We start from the raw sequence: 18,750 nt of genomic DNA, 5'->3' as shown, positions 1-18,750 counted from the left end.
CTTTTTTTTTTTTTTTGAAGCTCTTACAATGAGAAAATGGGGGGGACACATCTGGGGGGGGGGGGGGGGGGGGGGGGGGGGGGGGGCTTTGCGTTCCTGGAAGAGTTTTGATTCCCTGGACCTGGCTGTATTAAGTGTCAGTGAGCTACATGCACACAGAGTGCTCCCTTGGATTCCACAGACACCTCCCCACATCCCCAGCAAGGCCATGGCAGACTCGTGCCAAATTAGGCGTGAGTCAGGCACCCATCTGTCCCCGCATGGGACATCCTCTCCAGGGAAGGGCAGGTGTGGCAGCTGTCACGGAACTAGTGAAAACATTTTTTGTGTCAGAGGTCTCTTCTCAGGTACTGGCTTCTGTACTCATTGTACCCTGGCTGGTGCACGAGCCTCCTGCTCTCCCAGCTTACACCCCATCCATTCTCCAGAGAGATCCTGTCATGAGGTAAATCCAGTCATGTCCCAGGCTTGCAGCCTGCCTGTGGCTTCCCATAATATCCCAAGTCCTTACCATGATCTGTGAGGTCCTCCGTGGCCCAGCCCCCACCCACCCTTCTAACCCTGCTCCCGCAGGGTCATGCCTGCAACCTTCTCACACAGTGTCAGTCAAGTGGCCTGTCCCCTTACTTCCTCATCACAAAACCTTGCAGAGCTGTTTATTTATGGTCAGTCTCCTCCATTGGGACGCAGTCTCCCAAGGCAGCCTGGGTGTTGGTATTTCCAGCCTCTAAAATGATGCCTGGTAGTAGGCAGTCCAAAAAGGTTTGCTCAATTAATACTTTCATACTTATTCATTGTAGGTCAGTGCAGGACAGGGCAGCGAATGTGTCCCAGAAGAGTTTTGGCTCTTTGGAGAGTACAAGAGTTGGTCTGTCTGTCTTAGGTTCTCTGTGGGGTTTACCCATACGCCGTTCCTAAGACAAATCTGACTTTCTTTTTTAATCATAAGAATTATTAGAACTGATTTGCATGTATTTGTTTAGCAGGTGCAGGCTGTGAAACTTAGGGCTGTCTGAGTGACCCAAGGCCCCTTTACAGGACAAGAGTTTGTGAGGCCCAGGCGAGGCCCCAGCAGACTCCTCAGCTGCACACGGCTCACACAAGTTCATGGGCTTCTGAGGCGACGCCACCCAGTGGTCCTTGGGCCCAGCAATGTTCCCTCCTAAAGTCACCTGGGGCAGCCATCTGCTTAGGGATGGGTTCTTATAAAAATGACAGCGCTAGTAATTTCCAGTGTCAATTAGTCCTTTAAAGGGATGTCACATTTTCCTACAGAATCACAGTTTTTCTTCATACTGGCTACAGGCTCTGTTCTTTATGAGAAAAATCCACTTTCTCTGCAGTTGTTTTTCATTGTTATAAACTGATTTATTTCAAGGTTTGGAGTTAGACTGCTATCCTATTTTATGAGAAAAATACAGGAAATTCCATGACAAGAAGAGCAGGACTGGGGTTGCAGGAACGTCAGGTAGCCTGATTCGTTAACGTGAGACCACGAGATTGGCGGGGGTGGGTGGTGGTGGGGGCACAGACCTAGAACACTTGACTCAGTCATGACCCCCACCATCCAACACAGGCCCAGATCCTCCCAGACATGCGCCCTGCAAAAGCAGCCTTTCCGAGGCCTCAGTTTCCTAGTCTTTACCAAGGTGTGACTCACCCGCACCCTGAACATCCGGGGGCACTCCTGGAGCCTCCCCCAGTCATCTGGTCTGGTTGACTTCTCATCACAGCGCTCTGGGCGAGGCTCCCCCAGTATCCCCATTTTAGACACGGGGAGTTACCCTTAGCCACGCACTTAGGCAGTGGTAGAACCAGGATCTAACCAGGCCACCCACTCCATAGACCCTGCCCTTCACCAGCAGCTCAGACACCATCCACATGGAGCCTTTTAAATTTAAATTGATCAAAATAAACTCAGTTCCTCTGTCACACTAGCGACACTCGAAGTGCACAGTAGTCACACAAGGCTGGTGGCCACTGTCAGCACTGGTGTGACCATGTCCACCATCACAGAAAGTTCCATGAGCGGCCCTGCTCTGGGCTGTCTGCCTACTAATGCTCCCTCGTGACTTATTAGAAAAGTTTGGGCACAGCTAAAACCAACTGATGGCTGTGAGAATTCTGTCACTTTCTGTGCTTGCTTTCTTTATAGAAAAATCAGCCTTAGACAGATCTTCACAAGAACGTCGTGATTTCTTTCATAGGCATAATTACATGTTCCAAGCTAAACTGCAGTTCAAGAGGAGGTTATAAATCCTTTCTCAATAATGACTGTACTTGTGTTGTTCTCTCCTGGAAACTGAGAGGTGACTGAAGAATCCTCCCTGCCCCAGTAAAATCTCAAGTTCCGCATTTCTCTGGCAGCCTCAAGGCTCCAGGGTCACAGAAGCAGCAGCAGTGGCCTGGGACAAAGGGTGGAGCCTACATCTGTGCTTTGTGTCTCTGCAGGGTGGCAACGACCATGAGATCTTCACAGACCCGAGAACTGTAGGCTACACCGTGGTGGCGCCCGAGGACACACGCAGGATCTGTGAAGAGCTCTTCTCCTGACATGACAAGGGAGGGGTCCTGGCAACGGAGCCCGAGCCGAGCTTCCTCCCTCCCTCCCTCCCTCCCATGCCACTTGCCACCAGCCCCCAGGCCGGCTTTTCCCACTGTGCCAATCAAGGCCTTTCTGGACCTCTGTAGCCTCGCTCGGCAGAGAACTGGCCCTCCACTCCAACACGGTACCTCCATCTCCACTGCCAGCAGCAGCCAGAAGGGAGAAGAAAGGACTTGTCAAGAATGGCTTGAAGGAATACCTCCAACAAAAGGTTTTATACCCCACCCCATGCCCAGGCTGAGACCAACCCAATGTGTGCAGTCACATGGTTTGGGGACTTGCCCATCAGTCTGGAGTGATGCAGAAAGATCACATGTGTCTGGACCCTCCCTCTTCACAGGGCTTGTGAAGGAGTTACAGGGATTAATGCTGGGACCCGGCGTCAACATTAAAAAGGGGGATTTGGTGATGAGACATCCGCACTGACCCAGGACAGAAGTTTAAGAACACTTCCTGAAATGAGGCTCCCTCCCAAGCAATGGAGGCTTTGCTGTGAGCCTGCAGCTGGATGCCTGGAGGGAATCTTTGTTTTCCAAGCCCACTTCTGGGACAGGTGGCTGGCCAAGGGACAGCTGACCCTAAGGAGTTTGCACCTCAGCTGGCCTTTCTTGGGTCAGCTGTGAGTTCACTACATTTTGAATGGCCTGGCTGCTTTCTGGAAGCATTGAGATGGGAGGAAGTAAGGAGCCAACAACCCTAGTGGAGAATTGGCCCTGGAAAAGCAGTCCTTCCCCAGCATCCCAGCTCTGATCCCAGGGACAGGGAAACTAACTTCGCCCAAAGGACCTTCTCCTTATTGGCCCTGGGTGGGCTCCCAGGGGCCTTTTACACCCCTAGTTTCTCAGGGATCAGGTGGGAGCCAGGGTAGGGACAGGAACGGGAGCTGCACTTTACGGTTAGCCTGTCCACCAGGCCCTCATCCAGACTTTGACTTGAGGGTGTAGGAGCAGCTGTAGTTGGGCCCATGTCCCTCACTCCTCCCTCCCACAATCCACATGAAATTGGAAGGAAGCTCACGGGACTCCTCCAGAACACGGTGGAAAAGAACTTTTCAAGAAAACAGTTCACATTGTCACTTTTCAGTGTGTGGAAATGCTGGGACCCATCAACCCTCTGCTGGTGCTGCCAACCTGAACCTGGGACCGGGTGTTCTCTCACCACCCACCTCCCAGCACAGCCAGGGCTCATCACTGACGAGCCTGGTTCTCTCCAAACCTCCCAGCCACTTGGGCTTGTGTCAGCTGCAGATCAGGTTACGTGACAGCGGGAAGGCCGGGCTTGTGGACCCTGCCCCTCACCCACCCACTTTCCCGCACATGAGAGATTGGCGTTCCTGGGACACGAGTGAGTCCCAGGACACAGCCAGCCAGTGGCATCTCTCCTTGTTGAATTTTGCAAATGATACTGTAATGACCTTTCCAAATGAAAAGTTGCACATTAAAGTGATTTTATTCTTTCCTATTTCTCACTCTGGTTACATTTTCCTCCTCTAACTGTTGAGTGAATGAAGTGAAAGATTAGCAGTGGTATCATCTCAGATTCTGGAAGGACACCCTAGTCCTCGATCTGAGAGCTGCTCTTTCTTTGCCCCTGTGTTTCTGCAGCGTCGGGAGCCCCTTACTCTGTCTGCAGTGCTGCACCTTCCCGACTGGCACAGGCTCCTCCACCGTTTTTATGCCCTCTAGATCAGGATCCATGATTCCCTGGAAGTTTCCTTCCCTCACTGTTAGAGCAAGACAACTGAGTCTTACTGCAGCTTGTCCTCTCCTTCCTGTAGCTGGAGACACAGGGTAGCTGCTGTCACATGCCTGCACAAGGCGGCCCTCAGGCGGGGGCCTTGAGGCTGCCCTGGGCACCTGATGCCAGCGGGCCTGGCCACTCCCTTCCCAATTATCCCTTGAGCCCTCTCGCCATTCCCCACTCTGCACTGTCAGAATTTTCTCAACCGCCCTCCTTGCCGCCTCAAGAGGATTTTGGACCTTCCCATCCATCCTCCTCCCTTCTGTCCTCTCATCATTTCACTGCATCCCAGCCCAGGCTTCCTGGGATTTATCCCAAGGGCCTCCCCTAGCCAGGCACCGTGGTGGGGATGTCAAGTAATCATGGCTACATCATGAAGCACTTCCAGAGCAGCAAGTTCTGTAGTGGAGCTGGGCTGCCCAGGTTCAGAGCCCAGTCCTGCTGCCAACCAGCCGTGTGACTTTGGGCAAGTCCAACTCGGCCTCGGTTTGCTCGTCTGTCAGATGGCATAGTGCCTACCACATATGTAATTTAAAGGCATTAATTTCAATGAAGACTGAACAGTGTGTGTTAGCTATTACCAACTCAGGTAACCCCTAGGAACCCTGAAAGGCAGCGACAATCATTCCCTCTGCCTTAGGGAGTGGGCAGGATAAAGACACCAAGGCAAGAAATTTAAATACATTAGGTAAGAGGGCAGCACAGAGGTTACATCCTAGCCAGTCTGGGGCTGTTAAGAAAGTCACTAGCACCCCTGCCTCCAACCCCCCCAGCACTACAGAACCTGATCCTGGACCCAGGGCTTAAGCCCCAGGGGAAAGGCCTTGGTGAGCCAGGGCAGGCCAAGAGCTCGCTGGAGGAGGGAGAGACCAGCCAGGTGGGCCCTTACAAACCCTGGTGAAGACCTTGAACTTGACTCTGAGGAGGAGTCTGGGCAAGGTTCCTGATGTGCCTGGCACAGATGTCAATGTAATCCACGCATATGTGGCCTTGAATCACATCATCTCCAAGGGCTCCCAAGTGCTCCTTGATCTTGGCCACCTCAGCCCAGGACAGGTGCCTCCTACCCTAATGAGAAGCAGCCAGGCTCCCTCTTACCTACACTCCACCCTCCAGGCACCCCAAAGTCAAGTGCTGGAAGTCATCCCACCCCCCAGGGCTGCTTTCCCAAACGTCAGTCTTCCCGGCCCCACCTGCAGTTTCTGCCAAACCCTTCCCCATGCCACTTGTGTAACCCTCACTGCAGGCAGTAAGTCCACAAATCTCCTGGTTTTGAGCTAAATGCCTACTCTGGCCTCTCCCTAAACAGGTTCAATGAGCTGGAAAAGTTTTGTCCTGGCCAGTGTGTAATTTGTATAATTTACAATATAATTTGTCCCAATATATTTTGAAAATCATTGTATTATTAACAATAACAGTATTCATCTCTGCACCACCAAAAACCACTACCTCCCTTGGGAAACACTGGCCGGGACAAAACATTTCCAGCCAGGCACAAAGTCTCTCCCACAGTGGCCCCTGACAGTCACCACCACCCCTGTATCCCCCCACTGCTCTGCTAGAAACCAAGCCCAGGGGCCCTCTTGTCGGGCCCACCCTGGCTCTCCCACTGCTCCATCAGCTAACTCCCGTTCCTCCTGCACCCTGGCCCTGTGCCCAGACTGCTGGACCCCCTAGGGTGGGGACAGCCTCATGTTTCCAGCCCCCCCACTTCGTGCCCGGAGAGTAGTGAGCCTTCAAATGTCTGGAGCAGGAAGAAGTGAGACCCATTCCCATGGGTGTATGGTGAGAATGACGTTTCTCACACGACACCCTAAATGCTTCAACAGAGCATTTGTCCACAACTAAGTAAATGGCATGTTCTGGTGCCACGAAGCCACATTCTTTGCTAAACTTTCCCACACTAGAGAATGACGATTAAAAAAAAGGTGTGATCCCCTCTTCTTATTCACCCCCACCCCCCAAAAAACCAGACTGCAGTAGAAAGTGTCAGCCGGCCTTGTTTAAGGGAGACGCCCATACCTGCTGCTTAAAAGGAAATACTCCGTGTTTGGGTTTTTTTTTTTTTTTTTCCCTATAAATTTTAGCTGACCACACAGCAGCCCCAGAATCGCTGTAAAATTATTCTGGTTCTGGCGGCTGCCCAATTTGTGAATCGTTTTTTGCTCAATGAAACTCTGTTAAATTTTAAATAAATAAACAAAGGGAACACTCTTTTGCGAACCAGCCAACATGTTCACGAACACACAGCCTCACAAAATGCAACTTTATTGAAAGGTGGCTGATGGGAAGCCCAATCTGGATTTGGGAATCCTGGATTCTAGTCCCAGCTTGGTCACCAACATCACATGTCCCTCCCACAGCCTTGAGGAGTTTCCCCATCTGTAAATTGAGACTCCATGTTTGAGCGGAGAGGGGGTTCCTGCCCGCTCTATTGTCCTGCAGTTCTAGAATACTCAACAATTGAAAAAGATGTGGTCATGCAGGAAGGACTGAGCGAGAGCCGTTTACAAAGGATTCTGCTGAGCAAGAGAATCCAAAGGTCACCTCTGAACAGTGGAATGCAGCCCCCAAGCTCACCATCAGGCAGAGCTCCTAGAGCTTCCAGCATGTAGGGTCACACCAAGTCCCAACAGGTGCCAAGGTGAGGACAAGGATGTAGTAAAGGGGTGAAGACGCAGGTTCTCAACCTCAGGGAGCCCTCTCGGGTCTTGGCAGAAGTAGCTTTGGAAGTGTGGTCTGTACCCAGGAGACAGCAAGGCCCCCCGGGGAGCCATCTGGATAACAATCCAAGGCTGCAGTGGGAAAGGCCACCTTTGACCCAGCAGAAGGCAGAGGCGGGAGGGGAGGGCCCTCAAGGGCCACAGCAGGCAAGAAAAAATCTGATCCAGTGCTTAACTGTGATGCCAACAGTTTGTATGTTTCACTGCACACACACAATCAACACGCTTACTTGCCTATTTTAAAACAACTCCATCAGTCATCAGCAACATAGTTCCATAGCCTTCCACCCCCCTCCAAACGAAGCAGTCCTTAGGCTGAAAAGGACAGGCACATCTGAGTTAAGACACTTGATGAGGCCGTAGTGCTTCCAGCATCAAATGACCCTCTCTCTTACTGAACCATCGTCGTCTGCCCAAAAGCCACTGTTTCAAAGGGTTTGCTTCCCTGCGTTGACAAGTAGATCCTTGACTATATGTAGGCCACATATTTCAAACCATATTGCCCAGCTATTTCTATCTTTAAATCACAACTGAAGCTAAACCAAATCACAGCAAAGAAAATCCTAACGATCTGCTTAGTGGAAATACCTACACAAGTTTGCAATGTTGGCAGCAGACTGCAAACAGAGCTGGCTCTGGCTGATAGCTTTAGTTATTACAAAAAAAAAACAACCAAAACCCTAAGCGTTTCTTGACACCAATTTTAAAGAAAATCCCCTCACCCAAGGTGTATTTGTCTGTCAAGTTTTGACTTTACCAGGCTGTCAGGAGGCAAGCTACCTACTCTTTCCTGGAAGAGTCTGGAGAAAGTTGTGTTTTTAAACAGAGACCCTCCCCTCTGCAAAGCCGTTCTACCGTCTCTCACTACCCACCCCAATCACCACCTCCAACCACCGCCTAAATGACAGAGGCTGTGAGATGGCTGCTGAGTAATGAAGACAGATGGAGAAGATCAGGCTTCCAAGAGGAGTCAGAGTTTAGCCCCGAGCTCCAGACTGCCACGCCCAGGGGTCAGGGCTCCCGGAGGAACTGTCTTCCCCAGACAGGCAGCTGCGACACTCCCACTGCAAAGGCACCATAAGGCAAAATGCCTCCAATCCAAGGACACCCCCTCCACTCTCCCCACCCCTCTGAAGCCAGCTCCCCTCAAACCAACCAAGCCGAGAATTAGAAGAAGACTGCTCTGCCCAGGTCAAAGGAGGGACATGAGATAGAAATTCACCCTGGGGAAGTCATGCAGAGACCATGTAGTCCCCTAGTGGGCCACATTTGGTGTTTTGAGTCTCCAACTCCAGGAGGAAGAGAAACTGTGTGGGCTGAGCCTGCTCCATTGGGTGACACCACCCCTGACCCACCCCCTGGGCTGGGGTTCGACCCTGCACTCAGCCACCAGCAGGCACCCCTCCTTTTTAAATGCTTTTAATGCTTTTCAGATGGTGAGAGGTTGCTGTGATGGTCAGAGGCTATGCTGGTGGCCAGGAGCACCCTGACGCCTGCCCCCCATACCCCTTCCTCCAGGAGATACTTAAAAGGGACCATGTCCCCCTTTGAAGCCCCATCTCATATGGTAGAATGGTATCTCCAGTGTGGTCCTACCCCCTCCTCACCCCCCAAAGTCTCCCATGAGCCCAGGAGAAGGGGTGTTTCTGGAGTCTCCTAGGAGCTGACGACATGCCCGGACCAGGTCTCATGCTTGGTCCCCGGCGCCAGGTGGGTGATGACTACCTCCACGGCCTGCAGCTTCTCGTTCTTGGGAGGGATGGAGCACATCTTATAGGTGACCTCGTCGCCTTCCACCGGGACATACTCCCCTTCCACGCTGCGGGGGTAGAAAGAGAGCCAGTCTGTGGCTGCACCAGGAAAAGCCCCATGAGACTCCACACCCAAGACACCAGCACCCTTCTGGTCAGAGGGCCACCAGAGCAGGCACCCATCTGACCGACCACCTGGAACCCCTTTCCCTTCTTGCCCTTCCAACAGAGGGAGCCACCACACTTCCCCCTGCCTCACAGTCGTGGCCAAGGAGCCCCTGACCCAATTAGCTCCTCTGAGACTTTTGACACTGAGACTGAGACAGAGCCCAGCCGCTTGTGGGGGCTCACACTGTAACATTCAATGTGGGAGCCTGGGCTTGTAGAAGGAAGAGCCAGAGAGAAACATGGCCATCATAGAAAGAGAATCAAAGTTGAGAGATGGCCTTGGCCAGGCTCTCTCCTGAGCTCTTCAGCACACCAGCTCCTTGTCCCGAGTCTCAGAAACTGAGGTACGTCGCTCTCAAATTCCCCAGATACCAGTGAGCCTTTAAGAAAGTCCCTTTTGTGCTTAAAGCTAGTTCCAGAAGGGGTCCTCTCCCTTGTGACCACCCCCGGGCAGGTTCCCTTACTTTGTAGGGGACATAGGTCAACATCTCACAGTGAGATTGGCATCTTGATGCCCCCTTGATGAGACCCCAGAAGGAAAATCCCCTTCAGACCCTGAACACCAGGGCCAGCCAGCTCCCTCCAGAACTTGTTTGTTTCAATCTGAGAATCTGACGGCAAATAGTGTTTCCCTCTTTGATGCGGCCACCAGGAAGCTCAGAATTGAATATACAGCCCACTTCTAGAGCTTAACCAGACATCACAGCATCTCCATCTTTCTTATATGCCCCCACCTCCATGTTTTCCTGACTAACTTATTTTTCATATTGCACTATGTGTGTCTTTGTAAATCACTTACAAATCCTTTCTGGAAAGGGGCAGTGTGGAAATACATTTACACATCCATGTATGCGTTCATACATACATAAAAGGCATTGCTTTAGCATCTTTCTCATGTTGGCACTGTGTAGGGGGTCTTCAAGTAGACCTGATATGTAAGAGCACTGAGAGGTATGGGGGGAAGGAGGGAGGACGCTCGCGTTGCAATAGACCATATGCAACAGGATCCTCCTGTCAAAAATGTGGGCGCTATGGCCGGCCCGGTGGCGCACTGCTACAGTGCGCCACTTGGGAGCGCGGCGGTGCTTCCGCCGAGGGTTCGGATCCCACATACAGACCGGCCGCTCACTGGCTGAGCGAGGTGCTGGAGCAACACCGAGGGTTGCGATCCCGTTGCCGGTCCCGGTCCGGTACGGGCGCGACACTGAGGGTTGCGATCCGTTGCCGGTCACGAAAAAAGACAAAAAAAGGAAAAAAAAAAGATGTGGGCACTATGTTCGCCAGGTCTGTGTGAGGTATGACTTGGCCTGCCACTGCCTGAAATGAAAGACTGGGGAGTGCTTAAGCCAGAGGGGAGTATAGGTTGGCAGTGCCAGATGAAGGGTCCTCATGTATGTGGAGGCTGCCCAGACCGGAGGGGAAGCACAGGATGGTGGGAGCCTTCCAGCCCCAAGGCCTAGGACGTGTGGGCCCTGCCCTGGGCTCCCCAGGGGTTTCCAGACACTCAGGAAGGAAGAACGTCAATAAGCAAGTGGCAAGAGAAAGGATATAGCCCCAAACTTCCTTCCTTCCTGGAGCAAAGGGGCCAGGCAGCCCTCAGCCTCACCAGGCTGCTTCCCCCGAAGTTGGGCAGGAATCAGCTTCCAGGCCAAACACAGCTCCCCTAACTCACAGGGACACCCCTCCCCATTGGCCAGAAACACACAGACACTCAGACTCACCCCACGCAGCTCTGGTCTCCCACACACACACCAAACACAGCTGCCACCACCCTGTCCCCTAGAGGTATGGCCACACACCCCCCGGCATCTGTGGTGGGACACACACAAAACCTTACACAACTATTCGCACACATACCCAGTCACCACCGCACAAGGACAGTCACCCGCAGCCTCACACCCCCCAACACAGCCAGGTACAGGTTCATGACCCCATCCCAATGCACAGGAACACAGAGCACTGGTCAAAGGCAGAGTCACACACACCTGGCCATGCATCCCAACACCCAGCACAGATACACTCCTTCCCGCCTGCAAGGGCCTGGGCCTGGCCCAGCCCCAGGCCGCCCAGACCTGCCGCTGACTCACTCAGAGATGTGCAGGAAGATGTCAGGGCCTCCGTCAGCCGGGGTAATGAAGCCATGGCCCTTGGATCGGCAGAAACATTTGCAGACTCCTTTGTAGACGGGGCCCTGTGAAGCCCGAACCGTCCTGACAGAGAGGGGGAAAGTATGAAGGGCCCCCATCAGCCCTCCAGGACAGCCACCTGTCCTCCTGGGGGCACACGCAGCTCATCCCAGTCCCTGCCCACAGCTGTGCCCTGGGGAGTCCTGGCCAGGGCCATCGTGTACATTCATAGAGGTTGTGCACTGCACAATTCTGGGAGCTGTTCACACAGACTCTGGTAAGAATGAATCTCTGGGGCCGGCCCGGTGGCGCACTGCTTAAGTGCGCCGCTTGGGAAGCGCGGCGGCGCTCCCGCCGAGGGTTCGGATCCCACATACAGACCGGTTCCCGCTCACTGGCTGAGCGAGGCGCGGGAGCAACACCGAGGGCTGCGATCCCGTTGCCGGTCCTGGTCTGGTACGGGGGCGACACTGAGGGTTGCGATCCATTGCCGGACACGGAAAAAGACAAAAAAAAAAGAATGAATCTCTGGATGACCCTGGCAAATTTTTTCAGGCCTGTTTCCCCATCTGGAAAGAGGGGAGTAGTAGCTAAAAGATCTCTGAGCATATCTCCAGAAACTAATTATTATTTATTAATAACAGCAGTAGCCTCCACTCACTCGCCTGAGATCCGCATCTGCCAGGCATCGTGTGGGTCCTCGTAGCCCCATGACCACCCTGATACTCTCTCCATTTTGCAGCTGAGCAAGTAAGGGTCTCACAGGTAGAGACTTGTGTGTGGGTAAAGCCCAGTGATTTTAAGACCCCTACGATTCCCCACCCAATGGCAACCTCATGACAGGTTCTCAGAGTTGAGAAGGTGCCTTCCCAGTCTCTCACCATCAGCCCTTACCCCATCCCTAAGTCTCCCCATTTGACAGCCAGGGACACTGAGGCCCAGAGGTGGCCAGAGACACAGTGAATTTCTGGTTTCGGGCAGGAAACTCATATCAGAAAGCATCCCCAGGCAGCCCCAGACTCACGCTGAGAAGGTCCTCGTCCGGCGAGTGGGTAGTGGGCTTGGGACCACATTGCCCCGCAGAGGGGACGGTGAGCGCTCTCGGGCACGAGGGGTGTCCAGCAGCCCAACAGGTACCTGATGGGTGGGAGGCTGTGACGGAGGGGGAGGCTCTGATGACATGGCTGACCTGGAGAGAGATAGGGGCTCTCAGGGGCGCACCCTCACAAGGCGGGGGCCCGATGCACCCCCTGCTCCACGTCTGAGAGCCTCCATCTGAGACTTAGTCCTGTCGGCTCTGCAGGCTCAAGTCTCGCTTAGCACCAGGTCACCTTGTCCAGAAACACGCCCAGCTAGGGCAGGCGCCACCCCTGGGCTCCTGTAGTAGCCACGGGCCTCCCTCTATCATAGCTCTGCGCAAAAATGCCAGGTTACTCGCATGACAAAGACGGCATTGTCCTCTCTATGGCCCTAGTGCCCAGTGCAGACCCTGGCCCACTCAGGGCATTTATGCAACACCCATGAGTGGCAGGCAGACCGGGAGGACAGGCAGAAAGCCCTCAGTCGGGGGCTGGCTGGCTAATCTGTCTGTTAGAGTGTGGTGTTACAGCACCAAGGTCAAGGGTTCGGATCCCCATACTGGCCAGCCGCCCAAAAAAAAAGAAAGCCAGCCTTCAGCCAGGGACACTTCAAAGCCAGCCACCAGATCAGAACTCCAGTCACTTAACAAACATTCCTTGACCCCTGCTATGTGCCAGAAACTATTAGGGAGGACAAAAATGTGAACACCTGGCATCTACCTCCAGGAAACTCCAGAACCCATACCAGAGAGGGCTCAAACCCCAAATTAGATCCCTGCATCCAAAAAAGAGAGGCCAGGTGGGCAAGCCCAAAAGACCCAAAGAGGAAGGGGGCATTTTAAAGGCTGCACGTCCACCAGGACCGCTATGCAGACCCAGGTGCTCACAATGAATCCCCAGCCAGCCTGGGCTACTGCCGCTGGTATGCATGAAATCGAATTCCCCTGATGACCCCTAACATGCATCAGAATGCAGGGTCAGGGCCGACCCCGTGGCGCACTCAAGAGAGTGCAGCGCTGGGAGCGCAGCAACGCTCCTGCCGCGGGTTCAGATCCTATATAGGAATGGCCGGTGCGCTCACTGGCTGAGCGCGGTGCGGGTGACACCACACCAAGGGTTGCGATCCCCTTACCGGTCACGAAAAAAAGGACAAAAAAAAAAAAGAATGGAGGGTCAGCCCCAGCTGGAGGGCTGGAGGGAGGAGATTCCTCAGCTGCTGCTTTGCTTTTTGGCAGTTTTGCCAAGAGCAGGATGTGGGCGCTGTACCCCATGAATGGTGAATATGAAGGTGCTGGCTCTAATGCCCCGATCGGCCTTGGCTCGCATAACTTCGTATAGCATACATTATACGAAGTTATACGACACTGGCTGAGCGCGGTGCGGGTGACACCACACCAAGGGTTGCGATCCCCTTACCGGTCACGAAAAAAAGGACAAAAAAAAAAAAGAATGGAGGGTCAGCCCCAGCTGGAGGGCTGGAGGGAGGAGATTCCTCAGCTGCTGCTTTGCTTTTTGGCAGTTTTGCCAAGAGCAGGATGTGGGCGCTGTACCCCATGAATGGTGAATATGAAGGTGCTGGCTCTAATGCCCCGATCGGCCTTGGCTCAAGGTCAAGAGGAAAAAGCAATAGCCCAGGAATCAAAGGGTAAGTCCTTTCACCTCTCTAGGCTGTTTCCACATCTCTAAAGTGGGACAGCTGGGGGGTGGCCCTCAGCACCTGCTCGGGGCTGGTGATGGAGACAGGTGAAGCAGAACTGGACTCTGCCTGCCTGGTCGGGGGAAGAGCCCAAGCTTGGGTCCGCTTGAGTTCATACGGCTAGGTGGGAACGAAGCAGCCCTGGCCACCTGGGGTTTTCAAATTTAAAGTATGAACTATCTTTTAAACATCCCAGGAGTTTGCCTTGAAATCCAGGTTTCCAGCTACTTTTGAGAAGAATCAGAAGCTCTGATAACCCTGAACACCCAGTTCACCACCCCCGGTTCCCTCATTTATAGCAACTATATGGCCCCAGGGCACTGAGTTTCCAACCCACATCACCCAGCAATGCCCCTCTGCCTCCAACCCAAACCATCCCAGAACCAGGCCCAATTCCTCAGGGAAAGGGCCGCCCCTTCCCCCAAAAGGACAAAACCTTTCCCTCCGCGCTCCCCTGTTGGGACTCAGTTCTGTCCAGCTGCAAAGGGAGGTGGCCAGTTGGCCTTCTGGAGGAAGTGACATAATTACCTCCTGACCCTTCTCTCAGCTGCAGCTGCAGCTGCAGCCAGGGAGGACAGTGAGTCCAGGGAGCCCCCGCCTGAAAAAGGTACCAGCAGTGGCTGGGGATCAGGGCTCCAGCATGACCCACCAGCACAGGTCATAGAGTCCTAGAATGTTCCAGTGCCCAGAGTTCTGGGAAGGAAGCTGGCCCAGAGAGGGGAGGGCCCCATCCAGCCCGCCCAGGACAGCAGGTGGGGTAGCAGGGGTCTGGTGACACTAGGGTGAGGAGTGGAACTGTGATCCCCCCTTCCATCCAAACTCTGTTTTCTCCTGGAGTCAGTCACATCTGACCAAATCCCACCACTTGCCGGCTGTGTGATCTTGGGAAAGTTACTTAATCTCTCTGGGCCTCGAACTATAATAGTCCCAACTTCACAGTATCATCACGAAGTTGAAACAAAATAATACACGCTAAGCAGTGGGCACACCATCTTCCCAGAACAAGTGAGCAATAATCATCAGCTGTGGTTGTTGTTATAATTGTCACCATAAAGTCACCCAACAAATATGTGCCCAGTACTAGGCCCAGTTCATAGCAATGAAGACACAGGGCTGAACTTGGAGCCAGAGAATAAGCAGGTAAATATATTAACAAGAGCAAAGCAGACTGCCAAAGGGGCAGGGGCTATTAGGAAACAAATAGAGGGGATGAAAAGGAGCAGGGCGGGGGTGCTACTCTAATGAGGGTGCAAGCCAGGCCTTGAATGATGGGAAAGAGTCAACCATCTGAAAACCGGAAGAGGCTACTCAGGTATGGGAGCAGCCTGTGCAAAGGCCCTGAGGTTGGCAAGGGCCTGTGTGACTGTAGGCCAGTAAGGAGACCGTGTGGTGGGTGTGGATGCAGGGGACAAAAGGCAGGAGATGAGGCAGAACGGAGGGCAGGGCCAGCTCAGGAACCACGCTGTGTCACCGTCATCACCATCACACGTCTTCCTTTTCTCACATCCACTTGCCTCTCTACATGTCCACACACCCCTCCTGGTGCCCACCTCCTCCTGGTAAATGAAGAAGGCCTGAAGTGAGGGCCCCCGTCTGTCCCCACCCCAGCCTCCCCAACTCCCCAAATACACCCAGTCCCTCAGAGAAGCCAGTGGTAGCCCACGGCCTTCAGGGATGAGTAGTCTGCGGGCAGCCCGGGGTCCCTCTGCACTCAAAGGGCCCAGCACAGGAGTTGGCCCAGGCAGTCTAGGGAATGACCCAGGTTCATTCTTAACCAGCACTGGCACCCAAAGTCCTGGCTGCCATTCACTGTGTACTTGGCGTGTGCTAAGTGCCTTACACAGTCCAGTGGGAGGTGGCTACATTCATGCTCACCTAACAGTGGAAGAAACCAAAGGAGAGAGAGCACAAGTGACTGGGGGGAGGGGCGGTGCCACCTAGGAGACCCAGGAGCCTTAACCTCCACCCAGCCCATCTGGGCTGGAGGGCAGCCAGGGCAGCCAGAGCAGGCCCGCTGAGAGCCAGCCACCCCCAGCAGGCCCGCAGGGAGGAGGAGGAGTGAGTGGCCTCAATGAGGGGAGGGCTGGGTCAAGGTCCAAGCTGTAAAGAGAACAGCTGGGGGGTGGTGGCCAGTCACCTAGGAGCCAGCTCTGGGGCCTTGCTGCTGCTGCACCGCCCCCTACACACACACAGGCAGACACGCACGCACGCATGCACGCACCTGCCCCAGCCCTGCCCAGCATGGTCCCAGCTTCCAGCTAGCAACTGCTCTCCCAGCATCCCCAGGCATGGCCAGGGAGAGTGTCCCCTGGAGAAGTCCCTCTGCAACTTGCCCCAATACCTGTCTTAACTCCCCCAGCTGGCGGAGGGGTGGGACTGCAAACAGACACTGAAGCTCAGGCTGGCAGGAGGCACGTGTTTGTGTGTGTGCACGCATGTATGTGGGTGTGTATATGCATGTGTGTACATGTGGGGCATGCGTGTGCACACGATTACATGGGTGTGTCTGTGCATGTGTACATATGTTTGTGCTCATGCATGTACATATGTGTGGGTGTATGTGAATGCACAGGCTCATTGCTGTCTGCATGTGAGACCCACTGGACCAGGGAGAAGCCACTCACACTGACACTGGAGAAGCCTGAAGAATGCTGTCTCCCTATTCAACTAAGTTACTAACCCACCCACTACCTGCAAGAAATAGACACCAAGACAGCAAAACTTCCTGCCCTCAAGGAGCTTACATTAGGGAAAGGCAGGGGCCGGCCACCACCACAATAGCATTGTACTGGGGCCAGACACATTCCGAGCACCTCACACGAGCACCTCACACATCTCGGCTCATTTCACCCCCATTTCACTGATGGGAAAACTAAGACACAATGTGTCAAGTAACTTGCCTGGGTCACAGTCACATAGCTAATAAAAAAAATTGGTGAAATACGTTTTATGTCAGACAGTGGAAACCCTCAGAGAAAAAGCAAGCTGGGAAGCAGGAGTGGTTCCAGAGGTGAACAGCTGGCCCTGTGCTCCCTCCCCCCCATCAGCCCCCAGGTTCTGATGAGTGTCCAGCTAAGGGAGGGGGCCCAGGGCTGGGGGGGTGAGGGAAAGCAGGAAGCCACTCCCACCCTGACTGTCCCTAGGGATGGGTGTGTTAGGCGGGAGAAGGGGGCCTCAGTCCAAAATAGCCTGGGAATTTTCCATAGGCCTTACAGCTCCTCCTGGAAGGTTCCAGGAGTTCAGCTGGGTACCAGGCTCTGGTCTTCCCAACCCCTCCTCGGCCCATCCCCAATCTGGGGACTTAGGCCCCAATAATGCAGAGCCCCAGTTAACCACCAGCCCCCTGTCCCTCCTGCCCTGAAAGCCCACCAACTACATCAAGGATCTCTTTTCAGCCAAGCAGCCAGAAGCTTACTCCAGAGAGAGGAGCCTCAGCAGTGCTATCAGACATCCACATCTTAGTGAGAGAGTTCATTTCACCAGGCTCTGCTCCTGGTAACTTCAGGCCCTTTCCTGAAGGCAGGAAGATGGAGAGAGGGGGGGTGCAAGAGCTCTGGTCAAGTCAGATGCTTTATTCTCCGCACAGCCTGAACTTTACCAAGACTGCAAAATGAGGGTGTCCTGACCCTTCCATGGGTCTCTGGCTGAGGAAGGCCAGGGTTGGGCATCATGTTGACAGCTCCCAGCGCCAGGGCCAGGCCACTGCTGGCAGGTGGGGTGGGCACTAGCCCACAATAAGGGAAGGGGACAGGGCAGGCTGCTAGAGAACCAACCATGGAGAGGGAAGGGCAGGGAGGGGTGCTTTTACTCACCGCCATCCACTGCTTCTGTGCCAGGCTCTGTCCAGCGTTTACATGCATTACTTAGATTAATCTTCACTTCAGCCCAACAGGGGGAGACACTTTCATCATCCCCATTTTACAGATGAGGAAACTAAGGCACAGAGAGGTTTAAGCCAGCGCTTCTGTCACTTTAGGGTGCCCAGAATCTCCAGGATGGTGTTCAAATGCGGATTCTGATCCCGCAGGCAGAGGGTGGGGCCTGAGATTCTGCATTCTGAGGAGCTGCTGCTGGTCTGGGAACACAGGGCAGTGACCCCTGTGCCACACGTTCACCTCGCAGCCCGAGGCTCCAAACCAGTGCAAAGGAGGGGGGAAGGGAAACCGGGCAGGGGGTCAGGGATAAGGCTCTAGAAGAATCTCAAAGTTACCCTAATGCACCAGGTTTCTCGTCTGTAAACTGAGGCAGAGATGCCGGTCCCCGCCCACATCCCCACCCTAGCCCAGCTGAGAACTGAGGACACGTGGGCCGAGGGGCAGGCAGGTCAGCTGAGCCAGGACAGAGGGGTCCCTGGCAGCGACAGCGGCCGAGAATGAGCCAGAGGTTGACGCAGCATCGGAGCGGGCCTCAGCCGCATTCCCCTCCATTGTTCCGGGGAAAGCGGGGGTCTGGGAGCCAGGAGGGGAGGGGAGGGGGGAGGGAGAGGAGGATGAGGAGAGATTGGACAAGGGGCATAAAGAATAAGTACAATTTGTAACAATATATATGCTAGCAATATTGATTTCATCAACATATGTCAACATTGAACCCCCCAAGTATGTATAACCAATTATGATTTAATAAAAACTAAAATTAAAAATAAAAAAAATTTCCTCTTCTTCTTACACTCCCCAGCTTTGCAAACATCATCGGCCAACTGCTCCACAAAACCAATTCCAGTAACTCATATGCTTATGTCATTGGTTTGCTTCATGGAAAATTTCCTGATTTTCATTTATTTCAGTAGTTTGGAATATGCCTCGGCACCTTCTTTAGTCCTGGGTGGAGAGGTAAAGCAAGCCAACAGCAGTGAGACATAAAAA

At 53.7% G+C, this 18,750-nt stretch overlaps 2 protein-coding genes across 2 annotated transcripts in view; one reads left to right on the top strand and one right to left on the bottom strand.

Annotated features, from left to right (window-relative positions):
* The window catches only part of PMM2 (phosphomannomutase 2), a 26,615-nt gene extending 22,549 nt beyond the window's left edge, over window positions 1-4,066 (top strand). The window contains exon 8 of the mRNA XM_008565095.1: window positions 2,452-4,066. Coding sequence (XP_008563317.1) covers window positions 2,452-2,553 — 102 coding nt within the window. The 3' untranslated portion in view covers window positions 2,554-4,066. The remainder of the gene's footprint in view (window positions 1-2,451) is intronic.
* Window positions 4,067-8,471: 4,405 nt separating this feature from the next.
* The window catches only part of CARHSP1 (calcium regulated heat stable protein 1, 24kDa), a 12,855-nt gene continuing 2,576 nt past the window's right edge, over window positions 8,472-18,750 (bottom strand). The window contains exons 2-4 of the mRNA XM_008565087.1: window positions 12,138-12,302; window positions 11,075-11,197; window positions 8,472-8,887 (exon numbers count right to left, since the gene is read on the bottom strand). Coding sequence (XP_008563309.1) covers window positions 8,725-8,887; window positions 11,075-11,197; window positions 12,138-12,295 — 444 coding nt within the window. The 5' untranslated portion in view covers window positions 12,296-12,302 and the 3' untranslated portion in view covers window positions 8,472-8,724. The remainder of the gene's footprint in view (window positions 8,888-11,074; window positions 11,198-12,137; window positions 12,303-18,750) is intronic.

The sequence above is a fragment of the Galeopterus variegatus genome, unplaced genomic scaffold (assembly GCF_000696425.1).
Source record: "Galeopterus variegatus unplaced genomic scaffold, G_variegatus-3.0.2 Scaffold195, whole genome shotgun sequence".
NCBI lineage: Eukaryota > Metazoa > Chordata > Mammalia > Dermoptera > Cynocephalidae > Galeopterus > Galeopterus variegatus.
Note: the sequence above shows the minus strand (reverse complement) of the source record. Positions and strands in the feature narration are given on the sequence as shown.